The sequence below is a fragment of the Thunnus albacares genome, chromosome 14 (assembly GCF_914725855.1).
Source record: "Thunnus albacares chromosome 14, fThuAlb1.1, whole genome shotgun sequence".
Taxonomy (NCBI): Eukaryota; Metazoa; Chordata; class Actinopteri; order Scombriformes; family Scombridae; genus Thunnus; species Thunnus albacares.
Window position 1 is genome coordinate 9,136,597 of NC_058119.1, and position 14,795 is coordinate 9,151,391.

The following is a 14,795-nucleotide window of genomic DNA, read 5'->3' on the forward strand; positions in this document are numbered from 1 at the left end:
GTGTTTCTGGCAGAGGCAGCACAGAAGGTTCTTGCGAGGTGAATAAATTAGTGATTCATCTGTGTACCCCTGTCCTCCCTACAGTCATCTTCCCCTCACATCCTCTGGTTGACTAAACTTTATTCTGTGTCAGCTGTGGTGCTTCCAGCTGCTGCCCTGAAGTCCAAAATGTCTCTCGTACGCCAGATTTCTGTCAGCAACACCAGGCCAAGTGTGAAAAACAAACTCTGAAAAGAGAATACCACTAAAGTGACTAAGAGGAGGAAGAGATGTTCCATGGCACTGACGCACACTGAGATCGCTCTGCCGGTCAGCATGTATAAATTCTGTTCCCTGGATGAAGTTTGTGAATGTGTTTGCAGAGTGAGCAATCTTCTCAGAGCTTTCAATCTGAACTCCTCACAGCTCTGTTAACGGCTTACCTTTTTTGCGAAATGAGAGCGCCCTTGTCACCATTTCTCTCCTCTCCTTGTTTTCTTTCTCTCTTTTCCTGAGAGTGCACGCCGCTGACAGGCTGTCATTGGTATGGAGGTAGCTGGGTAAGCAGCAGGCTGCTGGGAAGTGGCAGAGGGGGGGGATGTGTGCTGATGGAAATAGGTGGTGGTTTTATTCTGGAGGCCTGCTGGGCCACATCAACCCTGCACGTCCCTTTCTGTCTCCCCACAGCAGTGAAGGCCGGTGTGGCTAGGCCCGCTTCGGGGGACAGATGGTCCATTTTGGAGTGGGGCCACAGCACAGTGCTCTCTGTTCGTGGGGCTCCGCTGGAGCAGCCAAGAACAAACACGGTCTCCTTCTGTTGGGAACATACAGGAGCTTCAGTCTGCGAGACCTGATTAGACTGGGAGTGACATCTAAAACTATGCATGGGTGTGATATTAGATCTAGTTGTTACATAATGTAAACTGACATACTAAGTGATTTGTGATAGCGCTGCTACGCACATTTCGAATAACACCATGTTCCGTTAGTCATATAAGTCTGTGTTCACTGATTTCGAAACAGAATTGGAAATCTCTGTACTTTATCCAAAGCCAAGTTTATGTCACTTAAATCTTTTACCTTGGTGCATTGAGGGTTGGGTCTCTGTTACGGCGGTAGTTGTGCTTTGTTCTCACGTGAATAAACAGGGAAAATCTGTTGTCCTGTCTATTTTAATTCTCAGATCACCCTGAAACAACTAAAGGACAATGGCAGTGTGCTGCCTGGCAGGCACTGGGCAGATAGCCAGCTGGCAGGGCAACAGGGTAGAAGACTCCCATTTTCAGTGGAGCCAGGAGGAGGCCTGCCTCTCTCCTGCACTACCTACTGACAGTACTACCACTATGGTGCTGTTTAATATGAGACAAACCACAAGCTCAGTCCAACTTAAGAACAGGAGCTCTTTTCTTTTAAAAACATACCTTTCCCACATAGCTGGGCTCCACACCTTGTCAATCTGATTATTTGAAGCTACCATGACTGTGGTTAAGCTCCCACTTGATGGATTGCTGTTAGTAATTATGTTAATCTTGGCAAGAAAAGGTCGTCATACCAGAGCTGTAGTAGTAATTTTATTTTATCAATGGCTGTCATCTTAATGCGTTATCTGGCTTTGGAATTTAGAAATAGTGGAGCTGATGCACAGGTTGTCATGTTTGAATTAGTAATACTGTTATTAATGACGTGATGGATGAAATGCTGAAAAAGCATTAGCTTAGTTGCAACCAAGTGATAAGGGTCAGATCTCTTAAAGCCCTTTGAAAAGCTCTGTTATGGATATTTAATGAGGATATAGCATGCCAAAACACTACATGGTGATTGTTTTAGAAGCACCAATGCTACTTTTGCTTTAAAACATACTGTGGTGCCTCACAATACAATCAATCCCTTTGAAAGACTAAATTGATGTTTCCAGAGAAATCAAGATGAAAGATATGTGCAGTCATGTTGTCTGGATCAGTATGCACATAATTGGATTTACCTTGACTCTGCTTTCTTCTACTTCACTGGCTTATACACACAATCATGGTGTTTCAAACTACTCTCTTCTGGCAGACCCTTTCTTTGTCTGTAGCAGAGCATATGGTAGATATTATGAGATTTGAATGTGCGCAGGAAATGAAAAGAATTTACCATTTGGAGTTTCTGTTGGGTAAATACTTGCTGTTCCCTGAACCAAGTGAAATGGAGTCAGATCACGGGTGACCCCTGCGCTTTAGACTCAGCTGTAGCCAGCACATTCCAGATGGAGCTACTGCTAGCACAAAGCAGAGCAGACTCAGGGGTACACTGGTGTAGGAAAACAGACTTGTTCATGTTACCTGCCTCCATGATAAGACAACAGCTAGAAATAACTACCAGTCCAGACCACAAAGTCCATGGCAAAGCAAACAGCTATCTTTTGTTTAATTTTACGCGTGAGAGCATAAATGTTGACAGATGAGGTGTGGCGAGATGACTGTTGGAGGGCAGTGACCTCGGGTTAGTGTTGTAGCCGCAGGAGCAGATATCAGACAGCGCGGATCATAACATACTGTAGCTGTCTATCCTCTTGTATTCCAGCTGTTGTATGTCTTGGAGAGTGGAATTTTGCTGATCAATTTTTCTCCAGGGTTTTGGGAGTATTGAAGTATGATTCCAGTATGAAACAACTTCCTTTTTGCACAGATTCCTGTCTAGTCTGCTAGATTCAAAAGTGAAGCGGGTGAAAGGGTTTTTACCTGAGTTTTATATAGATCAAAAATACAGACAGAGCATACAGGGACTCTTTTGAAGCAGCACTCATGCCAGAGGTTAGACTCCTGCGCACACTGCAGTGCTTGTTTGATGAAGGCTGTGTTCTCTATAAGTCTGTGCACCTGGGGCACTGACTGGGCATTAGTGACTGTGGGCATTTCTCACAGCGCATTGTGAGGCCCGGCGCCGGGGGAACGATGAGACAGTCAGGGTATATGTTTACTCAGTGCTGTCTGACCTCCTTTTTGATCTCTTCTACTGATTGTTCTTCTGCTCTTGGGTCAACCCAGGTCTGTGTGCACTGAGATATAAACAAAAAGCCTCTAATTGTCCCTCGCTTCTGCCGTATTTGCCTCTGTTCAGCCTCTCTCTTTTTATGCAAGCACACATTCATAAGTACACATTCCTCTCCTTCATAGTAATCTCTCCTCCGCTACTGTTCAACCGTCATCAGTGTTGGTATGAGCTCACCGTGCGTTTGTGTGTAATTGAGGGCATAGCCAGATAAATTTCACCATTCTGACACGATACTCACTTCAACAGTAGATTTTAGCTCGGAGGGACACAGTGGTAAAAGATGAAGGGATGTACATTGGCGGTACGTTGAAAGTAGTGTTCTCACGGGCAGGCTTTGAGGCACATTGTTTATATTATCTATTTCCACATTGGGTAAATGGCCTAAATGTGACACAAAGATAAGTCATTTCCTGGTTACTTGGAAAGAAATGCACCCTCTTAATAAGCTCCCTGACTGCACAAAGATCTACTGTAGTTAAGTACAGAAACTTGCAATTATCATATCTGGGCCTGAGTCATAGCCCAAATCTAAAATATACAATACACCAAGATGTAGCATTTGGAAATTGTGGATGAATTTGACTGTCTGTTTGGTTAGTGAGAGTCATATCCCTATATCCTCTCTAATGGATGATGCTGTCAGTTTGCCACCCATCACGTGTGAAGTATTATTTTTTTAATTTTGTAGATTATTCCTTACACAGTCCCACTTAACCTAAATAAACATTTAGCATCTGGGTTGTTATAGTCCCAAATTAACATCCATGTTAGCATTTTTAAAGGCTAACTAGGCTCGATGTGGTGTGCTGTTAGTTTCCACATATAAAGGCTCGGTAAGGCAGCTGGCTGGAACTCATTTCATTGGTTTCCTTACCTCCCACTGAGGGTGTGACCCTCCATTCACACTGGCCATTAAAATCTCAGCATTACTCCCTGCAGGCAATATTGGCTCATCGGGGTATTCTGGCCACAATAAGAGAGGGTGGAGTTCGATGATTGGGTTCTTACCAGCTCAGATATAGAGAGTTATCACTGTGTACAGGAAGGGGTGGGCTTGGCCATTAATGGCAGGGCTTTAGCATCAGTGCTAATTTGAGTGTCAGCTGGTGGGAGATTCCTCCCTGTTGTGAGGTTGAATTGTGGCACCGGCAGATGAAAGAGGAAGCGGGTTAAGGGTCCATTTGGTTTTCTTTGGTCCATACTTTCATAGCCACAGTTGGTGTGAGCAGTGGTATACACACACACGCACACACACACACACACACACACACACACACACAATCTTAACACGCCTTTACAAGTGTCCTTTCTGGTTTTGGAAACACTTTGGGAAGATGGTGTGCCTGGTTTCCCAGGCCCTAGTAATGAACTCTCAAGGATAAGATCACCCAATTAGTTGGTTGTGTGGTTTAATTGCACGGATCTCTTTGAGCAAGATTTGGCAAAACTCCCATTCTTTTTTTTTTTCTTCCTGCGCCACCACTTTCACACTCTTCTTAACCTTACGCTCTCCTTTGCAATAACCCAGCTAAGGTAAAGAATCGAATCCAGTGAAGCAGAAACACAAGTGTTTTCATCAGATTGGAGATGATCATGTCTGGTTGCAGTCGTACACCCTTCCATACCCCTCCTTCGCTGACTGCAAGTGTGATGAATTTAATATCTATCCTGCCCAAAACCATCACATACACCCCTCCCATTCCCGCCGCAAGGTTGGAACAGCTGCTTACAATAGAGGATTGAAAACAGAGCTCCCACGTTGTTTTAAATCAACTCCTCGGAGGGTGAAACACTAACACCGTGTGTAGCGCAAATTTGATCGTACTTGAGTGTGGATTGACATGGAATGTGATTCATTGTTTTTATTGTGAGTTTATTGAGGAATCAAATGACAGGCACTAGTAAAGCATAAGCAGCGTGCCTTCAGGTTTGTTTGCTTTTCGCTTGGATTTTTTCCTTCCTCTGTGTTAATGATGAACACAGTTTGACAAATCCAAACATCTGACTGGCTGCAGCTTCTCAACATAAAACAGTAGAAGGCAGGTAACGAGGAACTAAAATAAATTTGGGGTTGTGAATGCACTGAGAAGGACTTGTAAATTTGCTTCACATAGCAATGCTGCCTGCCTCACTATATGATGAAGTCCATGAGCTGGAAAATTGGTGTAATCATCTTGGCCTCTAACCTGCATTGCACCCTAATTTGGCTGCAGGAGGAGAGGATGACTGCATCAAGGCTTGGCCTCGGCACTGGAGGTCGAGGCGTCTTGGGGACGAGGCCAGCTACTACTTCCTGCTTGCTGAGAACAGAGGAGCATTAATGTGGCTCAATTACACAAGGCTTTATTAAAGATAATTGACCATAATCACAGGTCTGTGTTCACCCCAAAGCTCTGAGTTGGCCAGCAGCATGGTTGGGGCTAAATAAACATGTTTGACTTTGACCTTAGGGCCAATAGGCTGGACACTGTGGAGGGTGCCACATTTTTAGAGGAATGTGAAAATTCAAGGAAGTGAAAAACATGGCTTGAATACAATTGCCTCATTTAAAGGCCATGTGCCTTATTTAACTACAAGATGTTCTTGCTTAAGCTTTCCCAGTGTGATGACTAATATAATAAAACAATTCTGTGTTATTGTATTACTCTGTAATCTTGCACAATGGGTGTACTGGCATAAACATCCAGCTAAATTGTGCCTGTGATGGCCATACATATGCAAATCTTGATATTTGCTCATATAATTGTAACTTCTTTGTGACTTTATGGTAATTTTAACACCCAGTTTTCTAAACCTTTGTAACATCAGCTCCTTCAGTTTATGCAACATTATATTTTGAAAGGTAGCCATAAATCTAAAGACATGTTATTATGTGACATGGTTGGCTTCAGCCTTATCACTCTTACCTGAAACGGGTCTTGTTACCAACGAATCAGGCATGCAAAGGATTTGGAATTCCTATCAAAAATGTTTTTTAAATGACTGATAACATGACCATGCTTTTTGAGCATATATTACTAGCCATGTGTCTAATTTCCAGAAGTGCTGTCAGCTCTGAGTGGATTACTCTTAATAACGCGCACAAAATGTGTTTGCAACTGGCAGTCAAGTAGAGCGACAGAGTTAATGTATGCAGTGCTGTTTTATAGAACATTCTTGCATTATGACTTAATTTCCATAAATCTGTTCTGCAAAATTTCATTTTTTTCACTATTAGCTCAAGTAACTGAGGCAATGTGCCTCTACTATCCATCTTACTGAACTCGAAAATATAAACACTAGGCACAGATGGTAAACATTTGGAGAACTGGAAATGAACTGCAACTAAAACCTAACAAAAAGCCAGTCCAAAGCATTGTTCAGAGGGACTTCCTCTTAGTTGAGTAGGAGTCGTAGAAGTGACTAATGAGAAGTCAGTCTAGTGTCTAGTGAGTCTGTCAGAGCTGGCTGATATCATGCCGTGTGTCCTGCTCTGGTGAGATGGGCTATCTGTGATAGTAGAGTATTAATCTCAGGATGGTGGACAGAACGTGTTCACTGTCCTGACAGCATATTAATATCTACCCGGCCTTTAATCAGGCCACAATGTCAGAGGATTATTTTAAGACCTGGCAGAACCGCTGGGCCTCTCCTCTCTGGATGAACCAAGATGAAAGACAGACTCTCCAACATCAGAGACAGAAAATGAGTTCATTACTGTAATTAGGCCTCTCTTTCTCTCCCATCTCTCCTTCTCCATCCTTTGCCCCTGTTCGCCAGGCCTTGTGTCTTAAACACCCATAATGGCGATGCATTACTCCAGTAATAAAGGGCTGTTAGCAAAGCAGACCGCCCACCCTCCATCTGCTGCCTCCCATGCACACACAGCCACAAAGGAGAGAACAGAAAACAGCCTCCTTCAGGTCACACAGAAGATAGATTCTGCTGACCAAGTAGCTTGTGACACTCTCCATTGGTTGGGTGTGCTGGGGGTTGGATGTGGAAAGAGACATGGTACAACTGTGTTCATTAATCATTGTCACAGGGGGAAAGTAGCTAATAGAATGAAGGAAAGGGAAACACAGACCACCACGCAGACTGGTTTATCCTGTCCTGTCCTCTACATGAAATAAAGGCCAACTCACCCTTTCCTGACCCCATGTAGCAACACGAGCAGGGAGAGGCTGGACAGTATGAACATAAACAGACAAGTCTCCTGCTTCTGTTTTGTTTTTTTTTACTACCAATTTACTACTAGTGGGATACAGATTGGAGGCAAAACTAGAATATATAACTTAGAGGGGACCTGTTATGCTCATTTTCAGCTCTATATTTTTGTTTTTGGACTCCACTAGAGTAGCTTTGCATGATTCACAGTTCAAAAAACTCCTTATTTATCTCATACTTGCCCTTTATGCAGCCCTTCAGTTCAGACTCTGTCTGAAACAGGCAGTTTTAGTTCCTGTCTCTTTAAGGCCCCACTTCTGATGAGCCCACTCTGATTGGCCAGCTCTCAGAAAGCCTGTTGAGGGGCAGCCATATCAGAGTCATGTTAAGTTACGACCAATGCAAACCCAACATTTCCTGCTTTAGTGCTTCATATTAAAAGCTTTTCAATGACTAAATAACAGGAGACTTATTGTGAAGAATTTACAAGAAATTAAATGTGTTCCTCGCCGAATTAGTGGAGCTTCGTTAGCAGTGCTAAAAACTGGTCGAAATAACAAGATATAGAGATATATGGAGCTCTTTGTTCAGAGGATCAGTTAGAAATAATGCAGGGAGGAATAGTACAAGCAAAAACAGCCACAGCGATGATGATAATGTTTGATGAAGAACTGCAGACAACTAGCACACCTCCAACAATTAAACTACTTATTTTACTTTGTAGTGCTGTGTAATGGAAAAACACTCACAGCGTGACCATATAAAGAACTCCATCACGAGCCAACATCGACTTGGGCTGAAAGTGGAAAAAACTGTTGGAAATCGAGTGTTCAGACTAGTCTGAAGCTGATGCTTTTTGCTAACGGATTACTTCTACATATGTTTAACTCATTATTTGACACGTTGGACACTTTTAACATAAACTTCCGACATTGAAACATAATATATATGACTGAAAATAGGGAAAAGCATAATAGTTCCCCTTTAATAATTTTAACTACGAGTCTTTGCATTATTATTTTTATATTTTTGTATATGCAAGTTGAGCATGGTGTGTTTATAGCTCAATGTCCATCCGTTTCTTTTAAATGTCAGTAAAAGTGAAGATTTGTGTATTCTTTTCTTTGCCAGCATTACACCCCTCAATCTTGTTTAACTGCTCAACACAGACTACTGTGTGGAGTCATTCATGGTGTTTTGTTGTCATGCATCGAGATTACAGTATGTCACTTTCTTTGTTCTTCTTGTTCTCAGTCATCCGTAAAAGCCTCTGTTGGAGTGTCACCATTGATAAAGCTATTTGCACAGGTGGCACATTTTGCTGTCACTTGCCCTTATTGTGAGTGTGAAAAGACAGTGTTCAGTCAACGCTTGACATATGCTGTAGTTGTTGGTCAGCAGCCATAGTCGCCTCTTCCCCCTGTCATGCCTCAGACCTCAGATGGATTTTGGTTGACAAGAGAAAACTGAAATAAATGTCTAGGAGCCAGAGTAGAAGATACTAGGGAAACTATTTTAAAGCACTTTCCAAAGATGTGTTGTATAGGGTGAGTTTTTTCACAGCATATCTCACATGGTGTTTTAAGGTGATGGATATTTGTTGTTTTGCAGCAGTGGACTCAGCAGGTGTCATTTTTCCTCTTTTCTCTTTGTTCAGCTGTGAATTAAGATTTGAAAGATTTAGAGGGTCCCCTTTCTAAATACAGTACCAGTCAAAAGTTTGGACACACCTTCCCATTCACTTGAATGAGAGAGTTTGTGTCCAAACTTTTGACTGGTACTGTAAAAGACTAAGTTTTCCCCTCAAAAAGTATCCCAATATTTATATCACATCAGATGGACACATTTACACCTCACATTGTGGTCATCTTAGAAACATCTTACTTTGGTACTTCCTGAAACTACCATATAGATATGAATATGAATGATTAAAGCACCAATCCAAGAGACATGGGTATAAAAAAATGTAATGTTAGAATTTGATTTGTTAACTCAGGATTCATAACTGTATTAAAAAGAAAAGATAAGAGCAACTCCACACCCAAATCTACCACTTTTGCCCCTTTCCCTCACAGAAGTTGTCTGCATTGAGTACTGAGTGGCAGTTTGGCATTGTTCACTACTCTGCAGCCAATCACATATTCCATTATTCATCATCTGCCAACTGTAATATACAGACATATTTCCCAGAGCAGTCTTTGTTAATACGTTATGCATTCACATGACACAACACAATATCCTGCTGTCCTGTATAAGCCTTGTGTTAATACAGTGACACCACAGACAATTTTACACTTGTGAATAAAGCTGTTTTTATAACCAGACCAATTGGTTAAAGAAGATAGGGGACCGTGGATAGTCTGGCAGCAGACCTAACTGAGAGGGTATCATTATCAATCTATGACTACACATTTGGGTCATGCATGCATTACTGTCATTAACCTGTATTTGGCCCAGACAGAAGCACATACTTTATTATTACAATGTTTCCGACTTGTCCAGAGTGTATTTGGTCTAGTCTGGCTTGTTGCTAATCTTGATGTGGCCCACATTTTCATCCTAAAATAGTTGATCCTCCTCCTTAACAGTAAACGACAGAGAAATGTAAACAGTCGTCTGGAAACAGAGGCTATTATATTGAAGGCCTGTGGACGGAGCTGAAGCAAAGCTCAGGAGGCCGGGCCTAACTCACCATCATCTGTCATGTTTGCAGTGACGCCTTTATAAAGAGAATAGTTTTAACGGGGCTTATCATCCTCGCTGAACCAAAAAAGTGATTCAGTACCCTGTTCTCTGTAATGTGGAGGGTTTACTTGATAACTCATGGGGTTTTCACATGATTGCAGTACTAGGCAGTAACGTGCACTGAAATCATTGCCTGGGTAGGTAGTGACCTATCAATGTGTCATATATCTACATTCAGTTAACGCAGCAGCCCGAGTTATTTTACGCAGGGATAGACAAAACATAGTGTACATCAGTTATGCTATAAATCAATAAATATGCCTAGGGTCAACTGCAAAGTCAGTCAGATGTGGAGCTAATGCACAATCACATCTAATCAATGGGTACATCTAGCTTAAAATGTGTTCACACATTGTATTCTTATATAACACAATAAACACCAATAAAGAGAGAGAGTCATTGTGACAGGAAATGTTGTGGGAAATTATTCCTGATGCATGTTAGAAAATATACAAAGAATTACACCATAAATTTTATAATACCCAGTAAGATTTTTTCACCACATATAGGTCTAATAGCTTACAAAAGCTCTTAATTACCCGAGACCTTTTTTTTAAGCTATAGATTCTTCACCATGAATCTCTATCATAATGTGAAACAAACATCACTGTAATCCCTTGTGATGTTCCAGCACTATAAGGATCAACAGTGCCACTGTGAGACTTTGCATGTTACTACAAAATCCTACAAAAAACCATCCCTACAATAAAAAAAAAATCCCTAGAGACATCCAGATCTCAGCAGTGGACACCGAAGGTAAAGTGTCCACTGCTGGGAGGTTAAGCCAGTGCAGATTGGACCAGCATTAGGAAAGCATGGATCGGATTTATTTCACAATTTATATACTGACTTTCCATGCTTACTCCCATGAATCCCATGGTCCTCCACTTTCCTTTTTTAACTTCAATAACAGCGTGACATTCGACTAAACAGGCGCAAATCTACAAAAACGTTGGCCTTAGTGCAGACAGAAGCACAGATAGCCTCTGCAGCAGCATTCAGGAATGGTAGTTTTTAGGAGCAAGCGGTGGCAAAAGGAGTATACCATACTTTTAAAACAACTATTCTGACTAGTTTTACTGGAGTACGTTAATCATGAGATGTTGAAATAAATAAAAGAGAAGTTAAAATAAATAAATAAAATTCATAAAATTATGAATATGAAGAAATGATTAATAGATACAACTATCATGTAATTTCAGCATTTCCTTTTAGCTTTGGTGAGGTACTGCCTACCCTAGGAGACTAGGAGAAAAAATAAGGCAAACCACCAGCCCCAAAGAACAAGAAAAAACCATTTAGGTCAATGTAGAAAGACTCACAGTCTTTATTGCGGCATAGTGTTGTGTGATCTTCCATGCAGAACTCTGTGTCTGTTCACTGAGATGAATCCAATGAAATAGCTCTGTCACTTACCCCCAGTGGACCTACAACACACCCAATAACATGGGATGGGATTGATGAGAGAGGAACCTGCTTGTGTTTCTTGGAGATGCTTATTTCCTCTTGGAGTTATGCTTCCAGTGTCAGTACACAGTACAGTCTTTGTTTGTTGGTGTCTTTACTACATTGTCCATGTCCAATCGTTTTCGGCTGTTGAACGAGGCTATATGACCAACGTGCCAATTTTTTTTTAACAATAAATATACACATAGCTGATGTGCAGGGACATTACTTGGGGATAAAAATGGAAACCATGTGAGTTTGCTGCTTGTTGGGCCCTGACATTTAAAATACCCAAGAGGGAACGGTGCTGCTTCAAGGACAAGCAGACCAGTGTTTTCATTTGTGTTGTCCTTTCAGGTTAATTAATAAAAGTGCTGATTTCTGCCTTTTGTCTTTGTTTATGATATCCCCAGTCGAACAGGTTTGAACAAGAGGAAAGGGTAAACTTAGAAACTTTATTTTATGAAGTTACAGTAGTGGAGCGGACTACAGCCTAATATTTCAGTGAATTTTGGCTATTATTATATTTCTGTTTTTATCATTTGTCATAGCCAATTTACCTCATCAGGTCCTTGTTAATTTTCCTCCTAACCAACGATATCAGATAAAAAGGCGAAGTGGAATTGGCATTGAATATGCAAAACTATCCCTCCTGTATAATTTGCAGGCTTGATGATGCTGCGAGCGGTTGGATCAGATATTGGTACATGTGAACATTTAGCTGAACATCTGCCTCTTGTTGCTGTAATTTGCTTCACCACCATCTGTTAGGCATTGGCTGGAAGCACCAACAAAGATATACATCTATCTTGTTATAAACCCATAATGGCACCAACTCCTCTCAAATACTCTAATTAGCTGTATTCAGTGATATGCTCTACATGGTTCCAAAGCTAATACAACCCTACATACTCGTTGGTGGGAGTTTTTACAAGATAACAGGTTGCAGACAATTTGGGTCAGCAGTATGATCATTTTTATAGCTGAACTGAATGTGCTGTGTTTTGGGGTAATTTTGAGGAATAGAAACTGCCTGTCCCCATATTTGCATGAAAATGTCTCAGTTACAGTGTTCTAACCCACTTGCTGTGTGCTAACATTTTCTCCTGTGTTTTTGTCCCTGTGCCATAGATCTAACTCTTCCAGCTGTCGTTCTGCATTGGCGGCACGCTGTGAGAAAAGACTCCACTCTGCTGTGCCTCAGCACTCCTCAGACACTTGTCCTTGACATCCAAATGCTGTGTGTCGATCGCTGTGCCAGCCGCCTTCTGTGAGTTATGACGACGGCTGCTTCTTTGACTCAGGAAAGAGGCTCCTCCTCCGCTCACCAGTGAGCAGATCACATGGTATAATGAAGAAGGGTCCTGAAAGTCTGCTCTTCAAGGAGTCTGCCAGCAGGATATGAGTATTTTGAACCCTGTGACGGATAACAAATCAAACCTTGTGGGAGTTGTGGGAGGCCCAGACGAATACTCCAGAGCCATGCAGTCAGAGGAACTATTCAGCAGGAAACTCAAAGCCCTGAATGGTAGCATGGGACCACCAGCCCCCAACATGCAGGGGAAACCTGAAGGTGCAGGCAAAACAAATGGTACTCCAGCCATGCCTAAAATGGGCGTCAGGGCCAGGGTGACAGAATGGCCACCAAGGAAAGATGGATGGGATGGGCGGCCTTCTCCGAATTACCAGAGTGTAATACCAGTTTTTCAGAATGGCCAGCAGGACCTTACTGTGGAAATAGGCGAAACAGTCTGTCTAGAGGGCGACTACTCAGAAACAAAGTACACACTGAGTGACCTCCTCAGCCATTCCCCACTGAAGGGTCTCCACCCTATCCGTCAACGCAGCAACAGCGATGTCACCATAAGCGACATTGACTCTGAAGACATAATGGACCAGAATGCTGTCAATCCAAACACTGGGGCCTCGCTGCACCGTGAGTATGGCAGCACATCCTCAATCGACCGTCAGGGCCTGAGCGGGGATGGCTTCTTCACCATGCTTAGGGGCTATCGAGTAGACACCCTGGACCACCGCAGCATACCACCTCTAGGTTTCCCTGAGTTGTTGCGCTGTGACGCCTCCCTCTCCCCCAGCTTGCAGACAGCAGCACAAATCGCCAGGGGTGAGATAGTCCACATTCCAGGGTACGACTACATAGACAACTCTCTCCTCTACAGCCGGGAACGGGAGAAGTCCTTCATGAGGCGTCTCAAGTCGGAGTCATCTGAAACGTCTCTGTTCAGGAAATTGCGGACCATAAAGAGCGAAAGTGACGCCTTGCGGCTCTCTGTGGAGGATGACCGACGGCCGCTCAGTTTCCAGAAATGTTTTGCTCACTATGATGTACAGAGCGTTCTTTTCAATATCAGTGAAGCGGTGGCGAGCAGAGCTAACCTGAGCCAGAGAAAGAACACTACTACCGGGGCTTCAGCTGCCTCAGCAGGAGCTGGTCCTGGAGCTGGTGGAGTGTCCGGAGGTGGAGCTGTGGCTGGACCTGTAGCAGGGCCAGATTGCGGAGCAGCAGGATGTAGCAGTGGAAATGCCCCCATGTTTGAGTCTCCATTAGGCAGCAGGGAGGACTTGAACCCCAAGGAGAACCTGGATGCTGATGAGGGGGATGGGAAGAGCAACAACCTAGTGCTGAGCTGCCCGCATTTTCGCAACGAGATCGGTGGTGAGGGTGAGAGAAGGATCTCACTCTCCAGAGCCAACAGTGCCAACTACAGTGGTGTGTCAGAGAGCTGCTCTTTTGAATCATCTCTAAGCTCCCACTGCACCAATGCAGGAGTCTCTGTACTGGAGGTGCCTCGAGAAAACCAGCCTATCCACAGGGAGAAGGTCAAACGCTACATCATCGAGCATATCGACCTTGGGGCATACTACTACCACAAGTTCTTCTATGGGAGAGGTAAGAAATACTTACAGTAAATGTGTCTTCATTTGTTTATATAGCAATGATGTTGAGGATTATTAAACTTTCCAGACCAAATTCTTTTTTTTGAAACAAGACTATGCCCAGTACCATTTGAGATCAAGTTCCCAAATGAAACAGCTTGCGCTCACAGGGTCAGATATCTTGACGGCCCAGTTATTTTTGTAGGGCCAGATGAAATAAGGGCCAGAACAATAGCAGGCTTGTGTTGGGTGTGAGGGTGTGTGTTTCACTTCCTCGGGAGAGGAGCGGTCATGTCCTCTCTGTGATATTGCTCTGAACCCTGTGGAGAAGCTGTGATTAGTCATGTGAGAAGAGAGAGGTGAGCGAGAGGGTGTGTTGCAGCTGTTCCCCATGGAGGCCAGAGGGGTGTGAGGACCCCTCTTTTGAAACTATGGGGTCAGCAAAACCACGTCAAGGTCCCAGATCTCCTCATTAAAACACCTATGTGACTGACGCTGGAAATACCATGCCGACCCCGACCCATCACCGCATTATACATATCTGTTTT

General features: G+C 43.0%; 1 protein-coding gene across 6 annotated transcripts in view; it reads left to right on the top strand.

Moving 5' to 3' along the window:
• The window catches only part of LOC122996899 (signal-induced proliferation-associated 1-like protein 2), an 87,154-nt gene that overhangs the window by 17,983 nt on the left and 54,376 nt on the right, over window positions 1-14,795 (top strand). For all 6 annotated transcript variants that reach the window (XM_044372691.1, XM_044372694.1, XM_044372696.1 and 3 more), the window contains exon 2: window positions 12,481-14,260. In XM_044372691.1, the coding sequence (XP_044228626.1) occupies window positions 12,751-14,260 (1,510 nt within the window). In that variant the 5' untranslated portion in view covers window positions 12,481-12,750. The remainder of the gene's footprint in view (window positions 1-12,480; window positions 14,261-14,795) is intronic.